The sequence below is a fragment of the Atractosteus spatula genome, chromosome 3 (genome assembly GCF_055471065.1).
Source record: "Atractosteus spatula isolate fAtrSpa1 chromosome 3, fAtrSpa1.hap1, whole genome shotgun sequence".
In the NCBI taxonomy this organism is placed as follows: domain Eukaryota; kingdom Metazoa; phylum Chordata; class Actinopteri; order Semionotiformes; family Lepisosteidae; genus Atractosteus; species Atractosteus spatula.
The window spans coordinates 71257750-71285104 of NC_142708.1; the positions used below are offsets into that span (position 1 = coordinate 71257750).

General features: G+C 52.4%; 2 protein-coding genes across 7 annotated transcripts; one reads left to right on the plus strand and one right to left on the minus strand.

The window, feature by feature from the left end:
* The first annotated feature begins 356 nt into the window (after window positions 1-356).
* b3gnt2l (UDP-GlcNAc:betaGal beta-1,3-N-acetylglucosaminyltransferase 2, like) lies at window positions 357-12491 on the plus strand. 6 transcript variants are annotated; one of them, XM_088911441.1, is made up of 3 exons: window positions 1869-1997; window positions 8656-8807; window positions 9104-12491. In XM_088911441.1, the coding sequence occupies exon 3, from the start codon at window positions 9109-9111 to the stop codon at window positions 10429-10431; it is 1323 nt and encodes a 440-aa protein (XP_088767567.1). In that variant the 5' UTR covers window positions 1869-1997; window positions 8656-8807; window positions 9104-9108; the 3' UTR covers window positions 10432-12491. The 6 variants fall into 6 exon arrangements, with proteins under 6 accessions (XP_088767563.1, XP_088767567.1, XP_088767566.1 ...); XM_088911440.1 differs by having other exon boundaries at window positions 9107-12491; XM_088911437.1 differs by lacking the exon at window positions 1869-1997 and adding an exon at window positions 357-686 and having other exon boundaries at window positions 8656-12491.
* A 2522-nt stretch (window positions 12492-15013) lies between these two features.
* On the minus strand, window positions 15014-26259 carry bckdha (branched chain keto acid dehydrogenase E1 subunit alpha). Its single transcript, XM_088910386.1, has 8 exons — window positions 26086-26259; window positions 24779-24955; window positions 23255-23341; window positions 20599-20707; window positions 20254-20415; window positions 19248-19454; window positions 17654-17795; window positions 15014-16592 (listed from the first exon to the last, which is right to left on the minus strand). The coding sequence occupies exons 1-8, from the start codon at window positions 26200-26202 to the stop codon at window positions 16250-16252; spliced, it is 1344 nt and encodes a 447-aa protein (XP_088766512.1). The 5' UTR covers window positions 26203-26259; the 3' UTR covers window positions 15014-16249.
* Window positions 26260-27355: the final 1096 nt, after the last annotated feature.

The following is a 27355-nucleotide window of genomic DNA, read 5'->3' on the forward strand; positions in this document are numbered from 1 at the left end:
CATGAGGTGTCCTGGGATTTGTTTTCCCCCACCCTCGAGCAGGACAGAACCCCCAGTTGTTTGGTCAGCTCGGCTCGTGGCTGCCCCCCTCCCCCCCACGCGCCAGCACGAGACACGAGACCGCGGACCACGGGGTACGCCCCCGCCCCCCCAGTGCGCGACGCCCACACCTTCCTCACCCCGTGAGCCCCCCCACAGCGGCAGCAGAGCAGCCCTCCCTGAGCCCCGGCTGTTGCACGTCAGGCTGAGGACTCCTCCAGAGACGAGCCCACCCACTCCCAGCAGCCCTCGGCCTACGGAAAGGGGGGGGGGGACGTGGCGGCTCACAAAGAGCGCGACCCGGACTGGGGATCAGCGATGCCCGGGGGCGCGCAAGCGAGGGCCGTGGTTGCCCACCCCCCCGGCAGGAGGCGGGTGTCTCTGCCGACACCAGAGGCTGCAAGACGATCTCGCGGCTCGGGGTCCCCCGGCTCCCCGCCTCCCGGGAGGCGCCGGGTAGCAACGCAGCCGGCGTCGCTAGGAGAGGCGCCTCAACAGAAGGCAAGACTGCTGTTCCTCCCGGGCGCAGACGCGGCATCAATAATTCATCCGCGGAACAGGCCAGCTGTCTTCCAGCACGGCTGAGCGGAGCCCCCAGGCGGAGTCGGCCTGCCCTGTCGAGCCAGGACTCGTGACACGGTACCGGGGTGAGTGAGGCGGTCCGCACCCTGCTGGGACAACAGTACTTCGTGTGGCCCTGGCTGGAATGGTTTCTGTCGTGGCACATGCTGGGGTCGGACGTGCCTTACACTGAGCCCGACTCCCCAGCGAGCCTGTACTGGATAAAGCAGGTGGAGATAAAGAGGTTAGCAAGTAGTGCAGGTGGGGACCCGCGTCAGCGTGCGTAGGCTGCAAGGGAAACAAGTCAGAGGTTTATTCCAGGCAGAAAACAAGAAGAAAGAAGACACAGCGGTTCGGCCGTGGAGACTTCTCAGGTGGCAAATCCAGCTGGTCCAGTGGAGCCGGAGTACCACTGCCAGCCCAGCGCTCGGGGTGTGAGGCTCTGCAGACTTGCAGACTCTTGTGGGGGGTGAAGGGGCTACTGGAACAGCTGAATGAGGAGGAGCTGGCAGCAGCACTGCAGAGCTCCTGGAGTCCCAGCTCCATGTAGGCCGCTGGTCGGCTCCGACGCGGGAGGAATGTCGGACTCCCGTCTGCTCCCGGAGCGCAGGAGAGCAGCTCGCTGGTCTCGGTGAAGCCGGCTACCTGCTGCTGCTGCTGCCGGTTTGGCTTCAGGATCTCCCTGTACAAGGAGAGCCGCGGTCTTGGGAGAACCCCGAGGCCACGGAGGCGATCCCACGGGTCTGCCGGGGCGCCTGCTCTCCCAGACCCGCACGGACACGGTGTGTCCCGGCCCTCGGCACGCCTCCTCTTCCCTGACCTGCAACCGGGGATTTGGTTTCGGACCCAACAATTTGCACGGTATCCGAAGCGTGCCGCCCTCTTCTCCGCTTCCTCCCAGCTGCACACACTCTGTCGGCTCTGTTCACAGCCCGGCACGGGCGGGGGTGGGGGGGCAGCGCGGGTCTGTGCTGTCGCCTCGTGTGCCGCCGCCATCTCTCCTCTGACGCCCGGAGAGCCCAAGCCCGCTCTCCAGGTGTCGCCTTGCTCCGGGGAGAGGCCCGGTCTCCCGGCTCTGCCCCCTCGCCCTCGGGCGCGCAGGGTGGGCGACCGAGGAAAACCCCTTCCTCTCGGGAAAAACAGCTGAGCGGGACAGGACGCGCCGTTTCCCCCCGAGCTATTCTTAACGAAATTATTTTAACTTGGTTTCCGGAACACAAAACAAAATAAGAGAGAGAGAGAGAGAGAGAGAGAGAGAGAGAAGAGAGAGAGAGAGAAAGGGGGCGGGTGGAAAGAACGGGGGAAGAGAGACGATAAACAGAGAGAAAGGGAGAGGGAGACAGAGCGTGACAGGGTCTGCCCGGAGAGCCGGAGTCTCCAAGCGCCTCGCCGGCACTGTGAGTAACGCGCTCGATTTCGCCTGGAGAAGCGTGAGAAAGGCGAACTGAGCCAAGCCGACAGGTCTCTGGGAGTCTCCCGGGGGCTCCTGCGCGAAGTGCGAGTTGCGCCCCTTTCACAGGGCGGGGGCCGCTGTACAGAGCAGTGCGGCAAACGGCTCAGCTCGCTCGGGAGCTCTAAACCCGGCTGAAGCGCCAGACCCATGTATATACAGTGTGTATATATACAGTAGTTGTTTTCTGCCCTCAGGTTTAGCGCTGTGTTTCTGTTTGTCTTTTTGTACCACGGAGCACACAGAGGTTTTCGGGGCTGCGGCTGGGGATAGTGCCGGTGAGCTGTACGGACACACGGCCGGTGATCTATACGGACGCGGTGCTGGTGTACTTTACGGACTCGGTGCCGGTGAGCTGTACGGACACACGGCCGGTGATCTATACGGACGCGGTGCCGGTGTACTTTACGGACTCGGTACCGATGAGCTGTACGGACACACGGCCGGTGATCTATACGGACGCGGTACCGGTGAGCTGTACGGACACACGGCCGGTGATCTATACGGACGCGGTGCCGGTGTACTTTACGGACGCGGTACCGGTGAGCTGTACGGACACACGGCCGGTGATCTATACGGACGCGGTGCTGGTGTACTTTACGGACTCGGTGCCGGTGAGCTGTACGGACACACGGCCGGTGATCTATACGGACGCGGTGCCGGTGTACTTTACGGACTCGGTACCGATGAGCTGTACGGACACACGGCCGGTGATCTATACGGACGCGGTACCGGTGAGCTGTACGGACACACGGCCGGTGATCTATACGGACGCGGTGCCGGTGTACTTTACGGACGCGGTACCGGTGAGCTGTACGGACACACGGCCGGTGATCTATACGGACGCGGTGTCGGTGTGCTGTACGGACGCGGAGCGGGTGAGCTGTACAGACAGACTGCCAGTATATCGTACGGACACGGTGCCGATAAGCTGTACAGACAATGAGACTGTAAACTGTTAAGAGACGGTGCAGGTGTATTGTACGGACACGGATCCGGTATACTGTATAGAGACGGTGTGATAAACTCTACTACTGTTTATCACACAGTGGCCACACTTCACGCCTGACGAGAGTAACCTGATCTATTTCAGCTGCGTTGCTGTGAGGAGGAGCTGTCCGGTCACGGGGAGGGGTCGACATGTCCGAGCACACCGCGTGCCAGGCTGTCCATTCGCACACGGAAGTGAAATCATTATTTCTTGCCAGTTCTGCGCACGTCGCGGTTTTATTTTCACTGCCAGAGCGAGAAAGGCTCGTGATGGTGCTGGTCCCTGGTACCGATCCAAATCGAGGCGCATGTCCGTGTGAATGGAGGGGGGGGCTCCCTTTCACCGGCAGCGCGACAGACGGGCACGGTCCCCGTCCGGATCTGTTGTCTGCTGTCTCCTGCGCTCGAAGAGGCTGCTTGAGCTGTAACCGAGTCGGGTCTCACTCAGGGTCAGCCCAGGTCCACACAGAAACGGCCCCGCTTCCGCCTCTGCAGCATTAGACCAAGATTTCCAAAACATGTTGCATGTTTGGAACGGGACAGAAAGCATTCGCACAAAAGCAGGGGAAACAGCCACAGACACGGCTCGAGTCTTACAGGTGGCTATTGTTGATCTGTGAAACAGCCCCGGGATTTGCACAGGATTCGGGGCAGAGCGGTGGCTCTGTGGCTCAGGATCTGCGCCTGTGGCTGGAAGGTTGCCGGTTCAAATCCTGCAGGCGGCAGAGGAATCCTACTCCGTTGGGCCCCTGAGCGAGGCCCTTAACCCCAGCTGCTCCAGGGGTGCTGTACAATGGCTGACCCTGTGCTCTGACCCCCAGCTTCTCTCCCTGTCTGTGTGTCTCATGGGGTCTGTGAAAAGACAAATTCCTAATGCAAGAAATTGTATAGGGGTGATAAAGTGACGTGTGCGCTTCCAAAGTCTCGGTGCAGTAGTGAATTGTGCTCGTGCCCATTTGCTTGCACTTTCGGTATAGATCAGGCCTGCTTTGCTGGAGACGAGCGCTGGGCAGTGTGTGTGGGCGCTGCTGTGGCGGTCGGGGGAGGGGGTCTTGTGCACGCACTTTGCAGCAGTGCGTCAGTGTGTGCTCCGGCGCCACGTGTTTGTCCCCATGCCCAGCTGAGCGCGAGAGTTTCTCAGCAAGAGCACCTCTGTGGCGTGCGTGTGCGTCGGACTGGCGAGCGCTGGGCGGGAGAGTGTGTCATCACCGCCCCAGGAACTCCCCACAAACAGTTGCTATGCTTGCCAGTTTTGTTTTGTCCTTCCAAAACAAAACGGAATTCTTCAGAAATCACAGAAAGTTTCTTCGTTATAAGTGTGCCAGATCTACATTCTATGGAGGCTCTTATTTCAAGCCGTTGCGAACACCAGTCATCAGCAATCGAACAAGGCATCCCGTGTCTTTACAACCTACAGTACCTGTCTTCAGAGTGGGAAAGAGGAACCCGGAGTCAGATACCAGCTGAGAGGAAGTTGAGGACTGACGTGTGTCCCTGCGGCGCTGCCCAGCGCGGTGAGCGATCAAGGGGAGGCCCTCACCAGCACGCAGGGGTACACGCGCGACCGTGTCGGGGCCTATTCCCGAGCCGCGGTGCGGCCGTGCGGGGGCGGGTCTCGGGGGGCTGTGGCCGGACCTCTGGCTGGACCCGGGCTCGGCGCCTCTTGCCTTTCAGCTCGAAGTTCATACTACAGCGCTTTTTACATCCTCTCAGGCAAAGACACACCGTTCCTCTTCTCTTACGGTTAACAGGAGAAAAAGCCCTGCAGGCGTGCAAGTGCAGGCTGGCCCATGACACCCCAGGCCTCAGTGCACAACGGGCTGAGCAGGTGGCGAAAGAACAGGTTGCTGAGAAGAAAAGAAAAGAGGCGCTCTCCTCCCCTCCGCACGGACTCAGCCTCTCCCTGAGCCTGTGCAGCCCACGCATGCTGGCGAACCGGTGTGTCTCGGGCTGGGCTCTCTCCGTGCAGGGCGGGCTTGGCAGTGATGTCAGGAGCTGACCGGCCCGTACGGGGATGTGCCACGCGTGCATGGCGTTGAAGGCCTTGTTGTGTGTGCGTAGGGTGGGGGGGGAGTACCTGTACCTGTACCTGTGTGGCACAGGGCTCATTGCTGGGAGCTAGGGACAGAAGACAGAAATCAGAATTCTAATTTAGGTGGATATACTATCAAAAAAAAGGAGAATGATCAGCAATTCGGAATTGAAAAAAACGCCTTTCATTTGCAGAGAATGAGCTAAACCTGCATTGAATGAGACTTGCGGTCTTGGCTTTGTTAAAATAACTCGGAGGCAGAACAGCCTTTATTCTTACTTCTGCAGGAAATATGATGCTACAGTATCTGACTGCCTTTTTTTGATTCCCCTCAAATCACTTGATACAGGTTTGTCGAGATCTTTGTGACCAGCTATAATTGTGACCCATGAGGCTCCACCTGTCTCCTTACCGGCTGAGCTGGCTTGTTTAAACTGCAGGAACAATAGGTTCTCCACAGTTAAATCTGTGCGCACAAAACAAAACCGAATTCTTCAGAAATCACAGAAAGGTTCTTCGTTATAAGTGTGCCAGATCTACATTCTATGGAGGCTCTTATTTCAAGCCGTTGCGAACACCAGTCATCAGCAATCGAACAAGGCATCCCGTGTCTTTACAACCTACAGTACCTGTCTTCAGAGTGGGAAAGAGGAACCCGGAGTCAGATTCCAGCTGAGAGGAAGTTTCTTTTGAGCAAACAAACCATAAGTGGCTCTGCAAGCCTCACTCACTGGAACACTGGAGTCACTGGTGCAAAAGAGAGCTTCCTTGCAACGTTGCCATCGATCCACCTGACTGGCACGATGATCAAAAGCAACTTCTGTATCCGTTTACACAGCCAGAGCTTTTACTACAGCAATCTGCGCGCACTGCTCACGGATACAAGAGCACACCCTACCACACCCCTGGGCTGCGACTAAGTCCTCCCTACCCCCAGTGGCCTAGAGGAACGTTTGCTGAGCCGAACGGACAACGGAACCCAATCCCCTCGAGTCTTCAACAGAGAACAGTATCAGGCCGATGTACAGGTGTTCCAGATCCCGAAAGCTTACTGGAAAAGCAAAACCCTCAGAATTACTTCGGGACCTCTAGCGATACAAGGACCCAGGGGACACGTAGACATGCCGATCTCGTTTATTTAGGAGTGAAAAGAACAAAAAAAGAAGAAGTGCTTTACGTCGAGAGTTTGGTAGGAGGGTTTGGAAGAAGCAACGTCCAGGTGAGAACACAGGATCAGTTTGCTACCAGCAATGAAATGAACCAATTGGGCTGCTGCTGTCTTTCGTCAGCCCCAGACGCTGTGCCCTAATTATTTCCTTCTGGGCCAACGAAGGCGTGCTGAGGCAGGAATGGTGATGCCTATCTTACGCCCAATGCAGAGGATTATGGGCCACAGGGCCGATAATGTAAGCGTGAAGATGGCACTCACGATGTCGAAATCAAGAAAGCCTGCACCTGCTGAAACGTGCCACGGGGCGAGGACAGTGATGGTGACGGCAGTAGGCAAAGAGAATCAGGGACAGGCAGTCAGTTTCCCTTCCTGCCCAGCTGGCAGACGAGGCCGTGTGTGTGTGTGTGTCGCTCGTCAGACCCGGATGAGTCACTCGAGTTCTCAGAAGCAAAACTGCAACAAAAGCCTTCAGGCGTCTCATGTGGCCGCTGTAGCTCTGCAGTTCCGCTCCAGCAGCTCTTGAGGAAGAGCGCGTTTGGGTGTCTGTGGTCAGTGTGGAGGCCCGGCGCTGCTGAGGTGTGTCGTGTTTGTGAGTGGGCCTTGGTTAGCAGGAGGATTATCATTACTGTTTACCCACTTTCCTACCTTGCACCTTGTACCTACTGTACAGGTGGTACAGACTGGAACGGAACAGTCTGTGCACAGCGGTGCATTTCGGAGTGTACTTTAAATGAAGGCTCGGAACTCATTATGGTGTAGCTAGCTACATGGTGCTGTGCAGTGTTTCTGTTCTGGCCTGGGCATGTGGTTTACTCTGTGCTCACTGTGTTTCTGTGCTGAGCCCATTTTGATTGTCTGTCTCCCTCACTCCCACTCCTTGGCTCTCGGAACAATAGGAACAGGCTATTGTTCCTGTCCCATATTTACTGCACAGAGTAAGTTTGTTTTCCTGGGCAGGACTCTTTTCGTTGTCTACTTCTGTTTGAGATGTGTTCAATGTGTGTGTGTTGATCTGCTCTGTGTACCAGAGTCAGAATTGTGTGCATGTGTACTAGATTCTGCAATGTGTGAGCTTGCTAGAGTCTGCACAATGTGCCTATGTGCTACATTCTGCATTATTGTAGAGTCTGCACTGTCTCTGTGTACTCAAGTTTGTACCGTGTTTCTGTGCTTGAGTCTGTACTGTGTGTCTGTGTGCTTGAGTCTGTACCTTGTGTTTCTGTGCTTGAGTCTGCAGTGTGTGTCTGTGTGTTTGAGTATGTACTGTGTGTCCATGTGCTTGAGTCTGCAGTGTGTGTCTGTGTGTTTGAGTATGTACTGTGTGTCCATGTGCTTGAGTCTGCAGTGTGTGTCTGTGTGCTTGAGTCTGTACATTGTGGTTATGTACTTGAGTATGCACCTTGTGTCTGTACTGTGTGTTTCTGTGCTTGAGTCTGTACCTTGTGTTTGTGTGCTTTAGTCTGTACCCTGTGTCTGTGTGCTTGAGTCTGTACTTTGCTGGAGTCTGCACCAATTGCCTGTGTGCTAGTCTTTAACGTGTGTGTTTGTTAGAGTCAGGATTGTATATGTTACAAGTGTGCTCTGTGTGTATATATTTGACAACGTCTGCACAGTATGTGTATTCATAGATCTGCTGCATGTTGGGTTTGGAGTCTGCACTACGTGTACTTTTACTAGTGTCCATACTGTGTGTGAATGTGTAGTGTTAGTGTCAGCACTGTGGTTATGTATCAGTGTCAGCGGTGTAGGTGTATGTATAGTAATTGATTGAAGGCCTGCAGAAGCTCAGATTAGGTCTGTTACATTTGTCTACTTCTGCTCTTTCGGATATTAGCTTCCTGATGCAGTGCAGCCAATACCTTTCATCATCACTTCAGCTTTTCATATTCTAAAAATAACACTGTGGCACTAGGACATGACTATGATAGGTTATGATCCAGTTATTGTGATAAGAACCCTGTGCACATGCTAGATCAGGGCTACAATTATCAAGAGATACAAATAAAGAGGTGGTGGGAGAGAAACTCTTTAATGTCTACAAGATTCACAGCCCTGAATACAGCACAGCACTAAAAAGTTGTATTTATACCCCCTCCTCTGTACAGGAAACAGACTAGCCCATTTCCTCTAGATCAAGGCTACAGTGCTGCCTAAGTCCGTGCCAGCTTATCTCGGAAAGGGAATTATTTCCAGTCAAAGCTTCGGAGAAAGCATTCTGCTTGCTTCCTTTTAGTTCAAACAGGCAGCAGAGCGACATGTCAGGGCCAAGAAACTACATAAGCCATTATGCGTTCAGTGACCTTTGCTCGTTTGCATAACTTTTGACTACTTTTGCCCCCCACCCTTCCCTGAATCTTGTGGGTGATGACCGCAGGCTGCGTCACTGAGCTGCAGTCTCGGTGTGTTTTTCAGGTACAACCGCGGAGGAGGCAGAGGAGAGCGAGGTGTGTGGGGCTCCGCTGCCTCTGGGACGGACAAGGAACGAGGACCTGCAGCCTCTCGCCTGCCTGCACGTGTCCCCGGCTGGCACTGACTCTGGGGAGGCGTAGCTTTCATCAGCGGAGGTAGTCTTGTTCTTCTGGGGTGGACACACTCTGCCTCTGACCAGCTGCTTGTGCGTTTTCCGAGCACCTTGCACAGGAGGACACAAATACACCGCCTGAGGCCCTCTGGACGTCTGGACGTCTGCTGCCTCCGAGTTGATGAGGGGTTAAAGGAAGAAAAGGAGAATCAAATCTCCAACACTCACCTTCTCTTCTCTCTCTGACACATTCCTCTTGTCTCCTCTCTCTCGTCCTCTCTCTCCCGCCTCTCTCTCCCGCCTCTCTCTCCTCTCTCATCCTCCCGCGCCTGCCTCCAGCAGATATGAGGAGAAACAGGTACCTCATCGCCATCATCCTCGGCAGCTTCTCCCTCATCCTCTTCTACTCCACCCTCACTCTCAACGAAAGAGTCAGACGCGGGGGTCAGGGAGGATCACCAAATCCTACGCCCAATTCTACCCACTGGCTCTCAGCAAGGAATGAGACCAAGGCAGCCTGGAAAAACAGCCCCTCTCCAGGGCCCCTAGATCCCGATGGCAAAACCAAGACCCCCCCATCAACGGCAAGGCCGCGGGTGCAGCAGGTCTCCATCTCCGAGCAGTTCAGGCAGGCCATCCCGCAAAGCAGTGCTTGGTGGAACAGGAAGCAGCACGAGAGCTTCCAGCTGCTCGCTGCTCAGCAGCTGGATAACAGCACCCAGAGCCAGCCCGCCTGTCGGCTCACCAGCGACGCCCTCCGAGCTCAGATCCAGGATTTTGACTCCTACCCAGCCCTGTACCGCGACTTCCTGCAGGCAGCGGGGTGCCGAGACTACGCCCTCCTGATGGAGCAGCCTGGGAAGTGCCGATCCAGGTTCGGGGGGGAAGGGGAAGAAGAGGTATTCCTCCTCCTCGCCATCAAGTCCATGCCCGAGAATTTTGTTCGGCGGCAGGCCGTGCGCGAGAGCTGGGGAATGGAGATGGCGTACGACGGACTGCAGGTGCGGACCGTCTTCCTCCTGGGGACCACCTCCGGCGAGGACGACCCCGACTTAACGCACCTGGTGTCCCACGAGGCCCAGCGTCACGGGGACCTCCTCCAGTGGGGGTTCAGAGACTCCTTCTTCAACCTGACGCTGAAGGACAACCTGTTCCTGCACTGGGTGGACCGCCGGTGCCCCCGCACCCGTTTCATCTTCAAGGGCGACGACGACGTCTTCCTCAACACCCCGGAGCTGCTCCGCTACCTCCGCTCGCTGCAGCCCGACCAGGCCGGCCGGCTGTACGTGGGCCAGGTGGTCACCCAGGCCAGCCCCTTCCGCAGCGCCAAGAGCAAGTATTACGTCCCGGAGACGTTCTACGAGGGCGCCTACCCCCCCTACACCGGCGGGGGCGGGTTCCTGTTTTCAGGCTCCCTGGTGCGCCCCCTCCTACGGCTCTCCCTCTACATCCCCTTCTTCCCCATCGACGACGTCTACACGGGGATGTGCTTCCAGGCGCTGGGGGTCGCCCCGGTTCTCCACAATGGCTTCCAGACCTTCGACATCCGGGAGCAGGACCGAGAGAACGCCTGCGTGCACAAAAGCCTGCTGCTGGTGCACCAGCGCAGCCCGCAACAGATGCTCCGACTGCGGAGGGCGCTGCAGGATCCGGGGCTCCGGTGCTGACCAAACTGCCGCACGGTGGCCAGAAGAAGCACTATACCTCTGTTTCTCGATGCCGGCGCAGCGCCGGGCACAATCCACCGGGCGGACAATGATGTCACACGAAGGACTTTAGCACTTTAGCACGTATAGACTGTACTTGACCCTGCAAGGTTTATTTTTTTCATGCTTAAACGGCACTTCCATAGTAGTACAGCGCATTCCCAGATGGTTGATGGAACCCAGCTGGGCGAAGCTGATTGGCCCGGTCTGCGGTTCCTCTCTCGAGCGACGGGTCGAGCTCCGGGCGTGGCGCGGGCTCGGCCCTGGATCTTGTCACCTCGTTCAGGGGAAGGACTGGGTCAGTCGGTGGGGCTCGAGTCCTGCGGGGGGGGGAGAGACACTCCTGCCCTCCAGTTGGCACCGAGCCTGTGTAGCCGGGGCTGCGGCACCTGTGATGCACCTGTGGGGGAGTGGAGCAACAGCAGTTCTAAAAAAAACAAGTGCCTTATCTGTGGAAACGTATGCATTAGAGAGTAAATATAAGTTATTTTTTAATTTTATTTAAAATAAGCCATAACCTGCCTTTGCGCTGAGTCATGGTTTAAGAGCTGTGGTCCTCTTGTCCAGATCTCACATGCCCTGTTTGTGAATATTGCTGAAGGGTCCCTGTTAGCTGACTAGAGTAGCTAATGATAGTGTGGACATGCTTATTGAAACACCGACATGCTGAATGCCTGACATACAAACTAATGATAAACCAAGAAAAAAAAAAACTTTGTACGGAAACTTCTCAGTGCTGGTTGTGGGGGTGGATAATAGTGTTGCACAGGCTGATGAAGCCGACAGTTAGATGACTGTGCAGACCATTCCTGTGTAGCACTAAAATACATCCCCTGGACCTCCTTCCTTCTCTGCTGCAGTTCCTCTTTCAGTACTCTACCACTCTGCAGGTGCTGAGGAATTATGAGTTATGAGAAAGCACCATATCAAGACCACTGCCCTGTACTGCTGAAAACGTTTTGAAAAAATTTATTATTTATTATTTCCTGTCCTGTGAAAACTGAATTCTCTGTTGACGAGGTTTGGGGCCAAAGATTGCCGTTGCTGAAACTAAAGACTTTCTTCTCTCAGGCTTTTAATTGCTCAGGTCATTGGGTTAAATCCATGCTGGACTCAAGTCTGTGCCGCATGGATTTAGTGCAGGAATAAATTGCTTTTTCAATCTAGTTGGCATTTTGCTGTAAATTTCCCCAGTCTTTTGTTTCCCCTCGTGTCTGTTATTGAGAACACCAGAAAGGCCACTTACAGGAACTGGTCCGCTCAGACACCCATCTCTCTGCTCCTGCTGCACAGCCGCTCATCTCGAATCTCGGAGGAACATCCGCTTGGAGAGCATGGCTGGGCAGAATGTTGCAGACACCCACTTCTCTCCGTGTAAAGGTTAGGTTAGGTGCCTTGTAATTGATACCGTTTACAATGAGGGTGGAAAGCTCCCGTCCTACAGTACCAGATTGCTGAGGGTTATAGAGCCGGCTTTTAATTAGCACCTGATTAAGACCTGTAAAACAGCTGATTGATTACCCAGGTAATTAGTTCAATTAAGTGATTAAGGCCAGAGATGGAATGAAAAGCAGAAACAAATACAGTGCCTTGTCCTGATCCAAACACTTCTTAGCTTTTGTTAAAGGAGCTCACAGTTACTTAATTGAACTAAGGAGCTGCATAGGACATAATTTTCTTTATGTCCAGACACTCAAGCTTCAGATTTGGCACTGCTTAGTTTTAAGAGGTTGAAATGGCACAAGAGCATGGATTAGTCAATTAATATTAATTAGTCAACATGTCCAGTTAATCGATGTGTGTCTGAGCGGCAGGAAGTGCCTTGTTTGGGTGGCTGAGAAATCCAGACTCCCTGGGGGCTCCTCCTCTTCCTCGGGAGGAAGTAACTTCTCGTTCTGAATTTCGGGTGTGAGCCTTGACCTTTCCAGTCTGTTTCCGTGTGCGAGTGTCTGTATAGCTGGGACTGTATCTGCTGTTCATCATTACTTACTTTGCACACTTAATTAAAGGGGAATTGACAATGGAGTTCAAGCTTTCATTCCTGTCGCCGTTATTTTTTCTCAGCTCAAATAATAGCATTTTCGCCATGGCTGCTGCTTTAAAGATGTGGAGCGCCAGTTTTCACGGAGGGGAGGGTTGAACAAAGGAGAACCACACCAGGTCCTTCGACAGGGGTGCAGAACCAGGCACTGGGCCTTTCACCAGCCAAGTCACTTAAAGAGCAGGGAACTGAGCTGCAGCACTGCTGGGTCTTTCATTTCAAGTGACCTAAACTGACCTTATCAACCACTCACATCTATGGATTTCTGTAGTATACAGTGCTAACAATTTATTGTTTAGATTGTAAAGCTAGCACTGGTTATTTTTTAACCAGACCGCAGGCTGTAGTGCTTTCTTAGCAGAAAGATTCAAGAAAGATTTCTCTGAAAAACTCATTCACACACAATGAACTGCACTAATTGAAATAGTACACATCACCAGACAGGCTCCAGAGCTTAGGGAAATAACTCCTTACACTTATTTAGCACTTTTCTGGACACTCCACTCAAAAGCACTTTATAGGTAACCATCTCTAGACCACCAGGATGTCCCCATTGCTGTGCTGGGGCATTAGGACCCACACAGACGGCGGGGGGAGTGCCCCCCTAGTGGTCCCACTAACACCTCTTCCAGCAGCAACCTTAGCTTCCCAGGAGTCTCCCATCCAGGTACTGGCCAGGCTCACACCTGCTGAGCTTCAGTGAGCTGCCAGTTGTGAGCTGAAAGCACGATAGAGCTCATTACGTTAAATTTACATTTTTTTCCCCCTAAGTGTTCGGATTTCTTTAAATAAAATTGCAACAGGATCAGAGAGGACACTTTCCACCCCCGAGGGAAAAGGAAGCTGTTGTGCAGGTTTCGATCAGGAGCTTCCTGGAGTGGCTGACCAGTCTCATCAGCTTTGGCTCAAGTTCAATGTCACAGATACTTCCACGAATGTGGGTGTGGGGGCGTGTGCGGTGGGGGTTGAACATTACTCACGTGACCATCCCTTTACCGTACCTTTTGTCTGTCTCTGTTCCCAGTTAAAACACAAACTCTGCTATTGAACAAACAGGCCGGAGCTGCTTCTCACTGAACATCTCAGCCACAGGGTCTGTCGTCCTTCAACAGAGTTCACAGGTGGAGATGATGCGCGAGAGAGAGAGAGCATGTGTGAAAGTGTGTGTGTGTGCCTGTGCTTGTGTGTGAGAGAGCACATATCTGTGTGCTTGTGTGCGTCTGTGCCTGTGTGTGAGAGAGTGTGTGTATGTGTGCTTGTGTGTGACCCTGTGCTTATAAGAGCATGTCTGTGCTTGTGTGTAAGATCATGTGTGAAAATGGTGTCTGTGCGAGTGCATTTGTGCTTATAAACCAGAGGAGGCTCTCTAGCCAAGCTGGTAGATGGCAGCTAATTGATAGAAGAATCCCAACCAGCTGTTTCTTCAAAGATACCAGGGTATTGGCTTTAATAACATGGCCGGGTACCTTGCTTCGGATTCCCGCAACCCCTTGGGTAAAGAACTCTTCTCCCACGTAGTTTCCTCTTGTGCCTCTGGTTTGTGTTTCACCCGTTCATGCCGTCATCTTAAGTTTAATATTTCAGAGAACCAAGTGCGAGCGTGTTTTCACTACACCAACCCGCTAACTGCCGCAGAGCAGCAACATTCTTAGCGTTAAATGGCGGCGGCGTAAAACACCGTGAAACTGACGCAGCAGAAATCAGAAACGTCCGCTGTTCCCGCACAGTTTGCCTGAGGCGTCCGGTTCCGAAATACAAATTAAGAAGTCACTACAGCTCACTACACCCCCGACCTTTTTACTTTCTTCACCATTATTGATTAAAATGCCGGTCCGGCGGTTCTCGCCCATCCGTTTTAACCGTCCTGCTTAATTTTCGCCCGGTTTCTCTCACGCACGCACTCTCTACAGCCTTAAATTTTCCCGCCGCCACCAATGCGAACACAAAATGGACCCTCCCGGGCCAGGTGCTCGGCTTTCATTTAGGCCTCGTAAAGCCCGATAAAACGTGAAGATGTGACCGTTTTTTTTCCATATTATTTCGACCTTCTCACCCCTGAGCACCCCAGTCTCTTGCGGTGGGATGTCGCCGTCGAGTTTCCCCGCTGCGAAATAAGAGCTGCTTTCGCCCACCGAGAGGAAAGTGCTGTTTAATTAAATCACCTCTGTGCACAACAGCTGCTGGGCAACACAGGGACAGCCGTCACCCCCAGCATCCACCAGCAGTACCGACACTGCGAAAATGTACTACATTCAACATGCAGCGCACCTCAGAAAACACCTGTGCGCTATAAAAGCAATAAATGAAGGTTTAATTATTCTCAACGTGAAGTGCTTAACATAACCCCACCGTCCCCGTTGCTTAGCAATTAGGGAAACCCGTGACAGGTTCTGGGGGATTTAAGGAAGAGCGCACGATTGTTTTTAACTGTCATATTGACGCTAAGCAGAAGACGCTAATGGTGGTAAACGGCACTCCCAAGGACCCAGTCTCAGGCACGGCGACAGTTCAATTCTTTATTAATTCAACAAAACATCTGAAACTGCAGCTCCCCGAGTGACGCCTCTGGTCGCCATGGTAAATGCATCTTCTATTAGGACTGCGCCACAGGGCAGCGTCTATCAGCAGTGCCCTCCAGCGGCGCTACCTGGGACCTACACGCTGGAGTGGAGTAGGAGGAACTTATATCCTGTGCAAAAGAAATCCCCTCGAAAACAGGACCCACGAAATTACAAACAGACGTTATCAGACGTATAAACAGTAACATGCACTGAGGCACTCTCGAACCCTCGGCCGGTATCAGATCCACCCTGCACGAGGGCTGACGTTAGTGTTAAGCAGTGGGGCGCAGTCATGGCTGCCTCTTGGGGGCTCCTGCTCTAGGGGGAGATGCGGGTGGCCCTCAGCCTCAGCCGAGCTCGGGCCAGCGGCGCCCTGCCCTGCTGCCGAGATCAACCCGCCTGGCCGGTGCCCATCGGGGCAGTCCACGGCGGCGGCGGATCAGGTGCCTGCAGAACCACCGGCGTGCTCCCAGGCTCCGACCGGACCGGGACTGAACCGAGACCACGCGGCGGGCCGGACAGAGGGGCGAGCAGCCCCATTCGCTCGCCTGTGCCCCTCGCAAACCGTGCTGAGGAAATTCTGCCACGTGTGTCCGCCACCCCCCCCCCCCCTTCCAGGGGTTAAAGGTGAGAAGTGTTAATAGAGATCGAGACAGAACCGAGCTGCTCCGGACCAGCAAACACCGGCCGTGTGTGGGTGTGGGTGTGCGTGCGCTATCTTGATCGTTAGTGTAACAGTCTCTCTCTCCCTTTCTACCGTCTCTGCTGTCGCACGCCTTTTGTGCAAACGGACGCGTGCAGCAATCTCTCTTCCTCCAGAGCCGCAGGGGTGCCAATGAAGTCAGCTGGCCTGTCCAAACCCGTGAGAACCGTGTGCCGGGGAACAACGACATGGGGACAGCGAGGAACATGACATGAACAGGAGTGATGACAAAATGACATTACCAATGTCGCCTGTGTCCACCAGAGGGCGCTCTATGGGCCCCACGTGGGCTGTCCAAGTTGCACTGTTGACATCAGCGCCCCCTAGAGTCTCCTCCAAGGGAGGCTGTCGTGGAGCGCCGTTCCCATCATACCGCCATGTGAACAGGCCAGCTGACCTTCTATGCACCCAAATCGCCCTGCTGGTCAGTGTCCAGGACAGCGGCTCTGTCCCCCCCGCCCCCACCCCCCCAGCTCACTGCTCGTACTGGTCCAGGGGGTAGTGCTCCTTGTACGTCTGCACGTGCCGCCACAGCGCCTCCCGCTGGCGCTGCAGGTGGGGCGGGTCGTTGTGGTAGACGTCGGTGAAGAGGAGCTCGGGGTGGGGCTTGAGGCGCCGCTCGGCCTTCTCGAAGGCCTCCATGACGCGCCGGCGGGACTGCTTCCTCCAGGCGCGCTCCTCCTCCTCGCCCCACCAGCCCCGCGCGGTCATGTAGTGCCGCAGCCGCGAGATCGGGTGGTCCTGCTTGTCCCAGTAGTTGACCTCGTCCACCGAGCGGTAGGCCGAGCTGTCGTCGCTCGTGCTGTGGTGCCCGATCCTGCAGAAACGGGGGGAGGGAGAGCGTGAGACGCCGGCCGAGAGGCGGCGCTCTGACCCACTGTTCCCATTTGGCAGATAAAAATAATAATAATTCCTTACACTTACACAGCCCTTTTCTGGACACTCCACCCAACAGAACAGAACAGATAAGTATGTTGTTAATAATTAATACAAATAATAATAATTCCTTACACTTACACAGCCCTTTTCTGGACACTCCACCCAACAGAACAGAACAGATAAGTATGTTGTTAATAATTAATACAAATAATAATAATTCCTTACACTTACACAGCCTTTTCTGGACACTCCAATCAACAGAACAGAACAGATAAGTATGTTGTTAATAATTAATACAATTATGATGCAACAGCAGTCATGGTGCACCAGAACGCTCCCCACACACCAGCTCTCAGTGGGAGGAGAGCAGAGTGATGAAGCCAGTTCAGAGATGGGGATTATTAGGAGGCCATGACTGGTAAAGTCCAGGGGGAAATTCGGCCAGGATGGCGGGGTAACATCCCTACGTTTTTCGAGAAATGCCCTGGGGTTTTTAGTGAGAGTCAGGATCTCGGTTTTATGTCTCATCCTAAGGACGGCGCCTTATTTTACAGTCTAGTGTCCCCATCACTGTACTGGGGCAATAGGAGCCACACAGACTGCAGCGTGAGCGCCCCCTGCTGGCCCCACTAACACCTCTTCCAGCAGCAACCTTAGTTTTTCCCAGGAGTCTCCCATCCAGGTACTGGCCAGGCTCACACCCGCTGAGCTTCAGTGGGCTGCCAGTTGTGTGCTGCAGGGTAATATGGCCGCTGGCTATATTATAGTAGCCTCTAGATCTCGCCCAGATCCTCAATGTGCTTTCTTGCGAGTCAGAGCGGTCTGTGGCAATAACCTCTCAGGATCCTGAGGACTTGGATTAAAGTCACAGCGAAAGACAGACAGGTTGAATCCGAAGAGAGAGAGTTTTCATAAAATGGGACATGAACAGACACAGAACCATGACAAGGAGAGCAGCCAGCAAGGAGAGGAGGTCAGGGTTCAAGGGTCAAGGGTCACCTGTAGGTCATAGCCTCAATGAGGAAGGGCTGGTTCTCAGCGATGGCTCGGCGCCTCGCCTCCTTCGTGGCGTTGTACACAGCAAACACATCGTTGCCGTCAACGCGGATGGAAAGCATGCCATACCCCGGCCCTCTGGCCGCTGAGGAAGGGAGAGACAGACGGATCAATACAGACACAGTAATCTAACACTGCACTGAGAGAGAGAGGGGTTAATACAGACACACTGACTGGACACTCCAGTACATTAACACTGCACTGAGAGAGAGGGGTTCATACAGACACAATGACTGGACACTACAGAACATTAACACTGCACTGAGAGAGAGGGGTTAATACAGACAAACTGGACACTTCAGTACATTAACACTGCACTGAGAGAGAGGGGTTAATACAGACACACTGACTGGACACTCCGGTACATTAACACTGCACTGAGAGAGAGGGGTTCATACAGACACACTGACTGGACACTTCGGTACATTAACACTGCACTGAGAGAGAGAGGGGTTCATACAGACACACTGACTGGACACTCCGGTACATTAACACTGCACTGAGAGAGAGAGGGGTTCATACAGACACACTGACTGGACACTCCGGTACATTAACACTGCACTGAGAGAGAGGGGTTAATACAGACACACTGACTGGACACTCCAGTACATTAACACTGCACTGAGAGAGAGAGGGGTTCATACAGACACACTGACTGGACACTCCAGTACATTAACACTGCACTGAGAGAGAGGGGTTAATACAGACACACTGACTGGACACTCCAGTACATTAACACTGCACTGAGAGAGAGGGGTTCATACAGACACACTGACTGGACACTCCAGTACATTAACACTGCACTGAGAGAGAGGGGTTCATACAGACACACTGACTGGACACTCCAGTACATTAACACTGCACTGAGAGAGAGGGGTTCATACAGACACACTGACTGGACACTCCAGTACATTAACACTGCACTGAGAGAGAGGGGTTCATACAGACACACTGACTGGACACTCCAGTACATTAACACTGCACTGAGAGAGAGGGGTGAATACAGACACACTGGACACTCCAGTACATTAACACTGCACTGAGAGAGAGAGGGGTGAATACAGACACACTGACTGGACACTCCAGTACATTAACACTGCACTGAGAGAGAGAGGGGTTAATACAGACACACTGACTGGACACTCCAGTACATGAACACTGCACTGAGAGAGAGGGGTTCATACAGACACACTGACTGGACACTCCAGTACATTAACACTACACTGAGAGAGAGAGGGGTTAATACAGACACACTGACTGGACACTCTAGTACATTAACACTGCACTGAGAGAGAGGGGTTAATACAGACACACTGACTGGACACTCCAGTACATTAACACTGCACTGAGAGAGAGAGGGGTTCATACAGACACACTGACTGGACACTCCAGTACATTAACACTGCACTGAGAGAGAGAGGGGTTAATACAGACACACTGACTGGACACTCCAGTACATTAACACTGCACTGAGAGAGACTGGTACACAGTGGACAGCGCACTGAGGCAGAGGGGGGGGATGAGGCTGCCCTCTCACCGATGCCGTCACCACGGTACTGCTCGTTGGTGGGCGTGGAGATGGCGTAACCGTTGTTGCGGCAGAAGAAGATGACGGGGCACTCCAGCGTGGCCGAGAAGTTGAAGCCCGCGTGGGCGTCGCCCTCGCTGGCCGCGCCCTCCCCGAAGTAGCAGATCACCACGCGGTTGGCGTTCTCTCGCTTGATGGCGTACGCTGCCCCCGCCGCTGAGCGAGAGAGAGACAGGGACAGAGAGAGAGAGAGACGGGCTGATTACAACGAGCACGGGCCCCTCCTGCTCACCAACTCTGCTGAGAGAGGGAGAGGGGGGCATTAAAGTGTGCCCAGTACGAGCGTCCCAGTGACGGACAGAGAGATACAGACACAAAGATACAGGCTAATAAGGCAGTTAGTCAGACAGAGAGCCTGAATATTTGACCAAGATAAGAAAAAGCAAAAAGAAACAGACCCTGACGGAGTACAGGCTCAGTGACCACAGCCTGGCCATAGAAACTGGGCGACACAGGCAGACCTGGCTGCCCAAAGAGGACAGGCTGTGCTCCCACTGCCAGCGGGGAGAAACAGAGACAGAGGTGCACTTCCTACTGCACTGTGACAGATACTCTGAGATTAGAGAAACATTCTTCCCTAAATATAGAAATCTAATCCCAGAATTCCCACACCTGACAGAATCAGTCCCAATCCTACTGGGAGAGGGAGGAGGGAACTCAGTTGAACTGGCAGCCCAGTACAGTATGTGATCTCCGGTCACAGCCTGAGGAACAGTGAGCCGGTCTTTCAATAATGATGTTGATCTTTCATCTTATGATGTGTTTGTATTGGAAATGTCTGTAGATGTTGTCTTAATTGCTTTGGCAACACTGTAAGTCACCGTTCATGCCAGTAAAGCTCCTTGAACCGAACTGAGTTAGAGACACAGAGACAGAAAGACATTTTATAGCAGCGCAGCACTGCGGACAACAAGGCTTCTGAGAAGGCAGGTGGGCAGAGTAACAGGACGCTCACCCTGGGGTATCTGAGTGGCCAGGGGAGAAGAGATGGTGACAAAGTTGAGATCCTTGGAGCCGTAGTGGACAGGCATCTGCCGGCCTTTGCCCAGGTCATCCGCATTGGCGTAGCACTGTGCCATGAACAGATCTAGCGGGAACCCGCGGTACATCAGCACACCTGTGGGGGGCAGCACTGAGTCAGAACCACAGTGAAAGGAACTGAGGGAGTCTCCCAGCTGCAGCATCACCAGGCTCTTACACTAACTTATACACCACAGCCACTTGTATCCAGATCCAGCTTGGAACGGACAGCAAGGCAATAGGAGTCAGATTTTTCTTTCTGTATGTGGCACTGTCATACCTGCTTCCCGGTACTGGCCAAAGACGAGGTCATTAGGGCTGAGGGCAGCTGCGCTCCCAATGTGGGTCCCCTCCTCTCCATAATTCGTCATGTAGAATGAGATCCGGCCCTGTAACACACGTGCACACTAGTGTCAATACTGTCACACTAACGCATCACGTCCACACACTATCACACCACTGTCACCACACCACTACAGCACAGTCTACAGTCCACACACTATCACACCACTGTCACCACACCACTACAGCACAGTCTACAGTCTGCACACTATCACACCACTGTCACCACACCACTACAGCACAGTCTACAGTCTGCACACTATCACCACACAGCACAGTCTACAGCCCACACACTATCACACCACTGTCACCACACAGCACAGTCTACAGCCCACACACTATCACACCACTGTCACCACACAGCACAGTCTACAGCCCACACACTATCACACCACTGTCACCACACAGCACAGTCTACAGCCCACACACTATCACACCACTGTCACCACACCACTACAGCACAGTCTACAGTCTGCACACTATAACACCACTGTCACCACTACAGCACAGTCTACAGCCCACACACTATCACACCACTGTCACCACACAGCACAGTCTACAGCCCACACACTATCACACCACTGTCACCACACCACTACAGCACAGTCTACAGTCTGCACACTATAACACCACTGTCACCACTACAGCACAGTCTACAGTCCACGCACTATCACACCACTGTCACCACACCACTACAGCACAGTCTACAGTCCACGCACTATCACACCACTGTCACCTAGGGCTGGGCGATAATTCGATAACGATAATTATCGCAATATAATTTTCCTCTATATAATTTTAACAAACGTTCGATAAAAGTTCGATATATATATTTATTCTTTGCGCATGATATGCGTGTGCGTGTTGCAGACCGGGCAGCTAACGTGGTGTTGTTGACCCACACGGTGGTGGCTGACAGGACTGTAGTTAGAGTGGAGAAATGAGCGACACTGAAGCAAATGTAGTGCTGCCAACAACCAGCTCGAAGGACGATGACATCATCGACAGAAAAGGTCATTCAACTTCGGTAATTTGGAGATATTTTGGAGTTTTACGATCAGACATAAAACAGAGCAGCGTGCACTGCTAACTGTGCCGCAGATCTGTGCCAGCAAAGACAGGCAACACCACGAACCTATTTCACCATTTAAAACAACATCACCCGTTAGAACACGCAGGAAGTAAAAAATTACAGTCACAAACTAGTGTTGTTAGTGGAAGGGGACCATCTATAAGCACCAGGCCAGTATTCAGTGCGACTACACAGCAGCAAACCATAGTAGCATCATTTTCGAGCACCGTGCCTTACGACAAAAAAACAAAAAGACATGAAGACATCACAAATACAGTTGCATATTGCATTGCAAAAGACCTGCTTCCCATTAGCACTGTCGAAAATGAGGGATTCAAGAAGCTTATCAGAGTCCTTGACCCCAGATACGAGCTACCTGGTCGGAAACATTTTGCACTGACTGCACTTCCTCGGCTGTATGCAGAGTGTAGGGAGATGGTAGAGTGGCAGCTGCAAACGGTGCCATTCTTCGCCACTACTTCTGATATGATCCTTTAAAGCACTTTAAAATTTGCAGTCTGTCTGAGCCATCTTCTATGTGTGTTTTTCACATTGCAGTATTTAATTTTTCTATTAAGATATTTATTTTGTAAATTTTACTCATGCATATTTTGACATAAAAAAGACTTGAATACTCTCTTCCTCAGATTTGTTTAATGTTTCTGCTGTTTGGCAAGTGTTTGTTGTGTTCTTAAAATAAAGAGTTGTTTAATTTACCAATTAACTGTCTGGTTTCTTCAACTTTCACTCAGGAGAAAAAATCTGCCTTTAAACTTGAAAGAAATAATGATTTGATATTTATCGTGGTAATTATCGATATCAACTGATATGACTATTTTTATCGTGATAATGTTTTTGGCCATATCGCCCGGCCCTACTGTCACCACTACAGCACAGCCTACAGTCCACACACTATCACACCACTGTCACCACACCACTACAGCACAGTCTACAGTCCACACACTATCACACCACTGTCACCACACCACTACAGCACAGTCTACAGTCCACGCACTATCACACCACTGTCACCACACAGCACAGTCTACAGTCCACACACTATCACACCACTGTCACCACACCACTACAGCACAGTCTACAGTTCACACACTATCACACCACTGTCACCACACCAGCACAGCCTACAGTCCACACACTATCACACCACTGTCACCACACCACTACAGCACAGTCTACAGTCCACACACTATCACACCACTGTCACCACACCAGCACAGCCTACAGTCCACACACTATCACACCACTGTCACCACACCACTACAGCACAGCCTACAGTCCACACACTATCACACCACTGTCACCACACAGCACAGTCTACAGTCCACACACTATCACACCACTGTCACCACACAGCACAGTCTACAGTCCACACACTATCACACCACTACAGCACAGTCTACAGTCCACACACTATCACACCCACACAGCGCAGAAATGTGGACACCAACCATACACTTGTACAACACACAGACAATGGCCATGTACTGGCGACACGGCTAACCTGTCTCTGAGACTCGTACAGGATGCGGTCCATGGTGTTAAGCAGGGTCATCTTCTGGTAGAAGTTCAGCACCTCCTCCTTTGGCAGCTGGGGGACCGCGAGAGATGACAAGACTGAGTGTGCGCCCCAAATACAGAGGAGCGAGGTGCAATGGGGCACACAGTCCAGGTTACAGTGTGGGTGCTTAATCACGCTGTGGACCGTGTGGAGCACGTTTTGGAGTGTGTATGTGTGACCCACCCAACACCATCAAGGACTGCAGAAGTATAGCAATAAACAACTTTCTAATTGACTTTCTCCTAACGAGGTTGTGTAGAGTAGGAGAAATGAACTTCACAGAAAAGGATGGAAACCACCTGATCCTGAAACACACTGCATGGGGACATACTGTATCAGACAGGTGAGAAAGCCCAGCAGTGTGCTGAGCTGCTGTCCGTACTGAGCTCAGTGAAGGCTGAATCTGCACAGGGCTGTCTCTCGCTCCCCTGATCCCACAACTCTGGGGTGTGGCTGGGAGTTGCTTGCATCCCGATGTTGCCCTGGGCAACCAGCGCATTCGGACAGACTCTGGGCCTCCTTCTGACCCCGCGTGACCTCGCTCAGGACGAATCTCCCCAAGGCCACTGATGCTTCTTCAATCAGACGGACCCTCCCAATCTCAGTCAGGCCCCCGAGCAGACTGCTTCAGCTGATGGCATTAATTCAGATAGCTGTACTCATGCCAGCCTCCTGCTGCATCAGGGCAGCCTTCTTTCTGCTCCGTAATAATTCAGACAGCTCCATTTCCAATCAGCCTGCACTGTTACTTCATCCTCTCTCTTAAAGGCCTCGCTCCCGGAGACTCTCGGGGCTCCTCTGTGGACCTGCGCGGGCAGCTCTGCCTGGTCTTTCACCATGGCCCTGAGAGCTCAGCGACCGCAGCCAGACAGCAGCAGGATGAAGGGAGAGAAGACGATGGAGAGGAAAAGGGAACTGAGAGATGTGGAGCTGAGAGACTGAGAAAGAGGGAAGGAGAGTGTGGGGAGGCGGAGGGAGGCAGAGAGAGACAGTAGGGAGGCAGAGAGAGACAGAAGAGGGGCAGTTGGGGGGCAGTAGAAAGGCAGAATGAGACAGGAGGGAGGCAGTAGGGAGGCAAGAGGGAGGCAGTAGGGGGGCAGTAGTAGGGGGGCAGTAGGGGGGCAGAATGAGACAGGAGGGAGGCAGTAGGGGGGCAGTAGTAGGGGGGCAGTAGTAGGGGGGCAGTAGGGAGGCAAGAGGGAGGCAGTAGTAGGGGGGCAGTAGTAGGGGGGCAGAATGAGACAGGAGGGAGGCAGTAGGGAGGCAGTAGTACGGGGGCAGAAGGGAGGCAGAATGAGACAGGAGGGAGGCAGTAGGGAGGCAGCCGGGAGTGGGCTGGGACACAGAGAGAGTGAGATGGGAAGCAGTGACGAGGGAGGAGGAGAACGATGCAGCACAGAGGGAGGAGCGAGAGAGGAACAGGAAGAGAAGAGTGGGACTTGTGGACAGAGGCGGGTGAGCAGGCACCTGGGGGTCCTCGGACGGGTTGATGATTTGGCCCTGCCTGTCCATCACGCGGTACACCGGGATGCCCGAGATGACATTAGGCTGGATGAACTCCAGGTGATCCACGAAATCCGCGGACGCCCCGGGGAACTGAGGCTTCTCATCCAGGGAATCGAAGGTCTGCTGCCTCAACACCGCCTGGAAGGGAAGAAACAGACATTAATAATGGACACAGAGCAATTCAAACATGAACAGTCCACACTCCTGCACACCGACAGCACAGAGACAGAGGGGTTAAAACACACACAATCCACACTCCTGCACACCGACAGCACAGAGACAGAGGGGTTAAAACACACACAATCCACACTCCTGCACACTGACAGCACTGAGAGACACAGGGGTTAAAACACACACAATCCACACTCCTGCACACTGACAGCACTGAGAGACACGGGTTAAAACACACACAATCCACACTCCTGCACACCGACAGCACTGAAAGACACAGGGGTTAAAAAACACAAATGACATAGTTGCACGCTGACACTACATTATTCAACGAGACCAAGTTATAGTGATCAGTTACTATTATTTTATTAAAATAATAATGACGACAGGGGTTTGGGACAAATCCGAGATTCACGCACACCTCATCTTCCCTCGGCAACCGAACACATATTTAAGGTGACCCTATTTTATAGGCGAAACGCCTCCACCCCCTAAATCGACCAATCAGCAGCCCAGACCACCCAGCCTCGAGCCAAAGACTTCGAGGTGAGCCCAAAGTTATTCTAACAGCTCCCAATCTCGGAACAACGCAAGCGCTTTTGCAGATAAAGCGATATCAAGACAGGCTTTCCATTTATTAGACTGGTGTGTGTACACGAACTGTGTTTTTTATATATACGCAGTTAGCCAAAGCGGTGCATTGCGATGTAGAGTCCATTTAGCAGTACAAAGATAAACACATTTCAGATAAACACAATCGCACTATAAAGGTAGTCTTGTGCGTAAAAGATGACAAAAGCAGACTTTTTTCAATCCCGTCATTATAGTAGTAATCATAACCTCATCTCAATTTTCAAGACAACAATATCAACTACAACAACCATATTAATAACAACAATGCAATGTATATATTCACGACTAACAATAATAGCAATGAAATGTAGCTCTAATATTAAACAACACATGTTTAGACTTGAAGACACCTGTCTGAATACTGCAAAAGCCGCAGCTGAAAGCCGTATTGAATTTCAATGATCGTGGCTTCTGCACGGTTTATCGACGGGATTGGCCGTGAAAGGGAGAGAAACGTCACTCACATTAACACGGAAAGCCCTGCCCGGGCAAGGTCGTAATTTGGGATAAAATCCGGTGTTTTGAAAGATTGATTTGAATCCGATTCTGCCCAGACTCCTGAGACCTCCAGCCGCCGCCATCTTGGATCTTGGGTCTGACAAGCTGCCCTGTGGAGCTCCAGGCACCTTAATCGTCAAGGTCCCAGAAAACACACGAGGGGCAATAAAAAAACTCAAAACATCTAATATGAAAGATGGAGAAATATATTTATTTTCATTGCGTAAAAAATTAAGCTTATTAGTGAATTATGTTTATAAAAGAACGCTAAAAGGTGTGTCGTTGATTATCTGCTGTGTTTGTATTCAGGCACCGCTGTAGCCTACTATCAAGACTTTCATGGATGGACCCAATTACCAGGCACTGTGCGTCACGTGATTCTGTAAGCGGTTTTTTTTCTTTTTTTAAATACAAAAAAAGAAAATACAACAAACAAGGGCATGCACATACAGATGTCACGACATGACGGCACAAAGGCAACATCTAATGAATGGAACAGAATAACAACTCCATGGCCAGCAGCTGTATCACCCTGCAGCTCACAACTGGCAGCCCACTGGAGCTCAGCGGGTGTGAGCCTGGCCAGTACCTGGATGGGAGACCTCCTGGGACAGCTAAGGTTGCTGCTGGAAGAGGTGTTAGTGGGGCCAGTAGGGGGTCTTTGCAGTCTGTGTGGGTTCTAATGTCCCAGTATGGTGACACTATACTGTAAAAATCCGTAAATCCGTAAAAAACTGTAAATCTCAATCCTTCGGATGAGATGTAAAACTGAGGTCCTGACTCTCTGTGGTCATTAAAAATCTCAGGGCTTTAGGTTGTTATCCCGGTGTCCGGGCCAAATTTCCCCCTGGCCTTTCCCAGTCATGGCCTCCTAATAATCCCAGTCTCTGAACTGGCTTCATCACTCTGCTCTCCTCCCCACTGAGAGCTGGTGTGTGGGGAGAGTACTGGTGCACTATGTGTTGCCGTCGCATCATCCAGGTGGGGCTGCACACTGGTGGGGGTGGAGGGGATCCCCATTACCTGTGGAGCACTTTGAGTGGAGTGTCCAGAAAAGCGCTGTATAAGTGTAAGCAATTATATATAATTCTAAATCAGTTAGAACTTTATCAACAGTACAGAGGTTGTGTGGTGTTAGGGGTCAGATATATATATATAAATAAGTAGTTCAGGTGGGTAGCTGCATCAGCATGCGTAGGCTGCAAAGGAACAAGTAATAGGTTTATTCCCTGCTGA

Excerpts from the sequence above, each read along its gene's own strand:
- b3gnt2l (XM_088911437.1), top strand. The coding sequence starts at position 9,109 with ATGAGGAGAAACAGGTACCTCATCGCCATCATCCTCGGCAGCTTCTCC.
- bckdha (XM_088910386.1), bottom strand. The coding sequence starts at position 26,202 with ATGGCGGCGGCTGGAGGTCTCAGGAGTCTGGGCAGAATCGGATTCAAA. Across the intron at positions 24,956-26,085 it reads GCAGGGCTTTCCGTGTTAAT|GCGGTGTTGAGGCAGCAGAC; the intron begins GTGAGTGACGTT and ends CTTCCCTTCCAG. Across the intron at positions 19,455-20,253 it reads GGCCACTCAGATACCCCAGG|CGGCGGGGGCAGCGTACGCC; the intron begins GTGAGCGTCCTG and ends TCTCTCGCTCAG.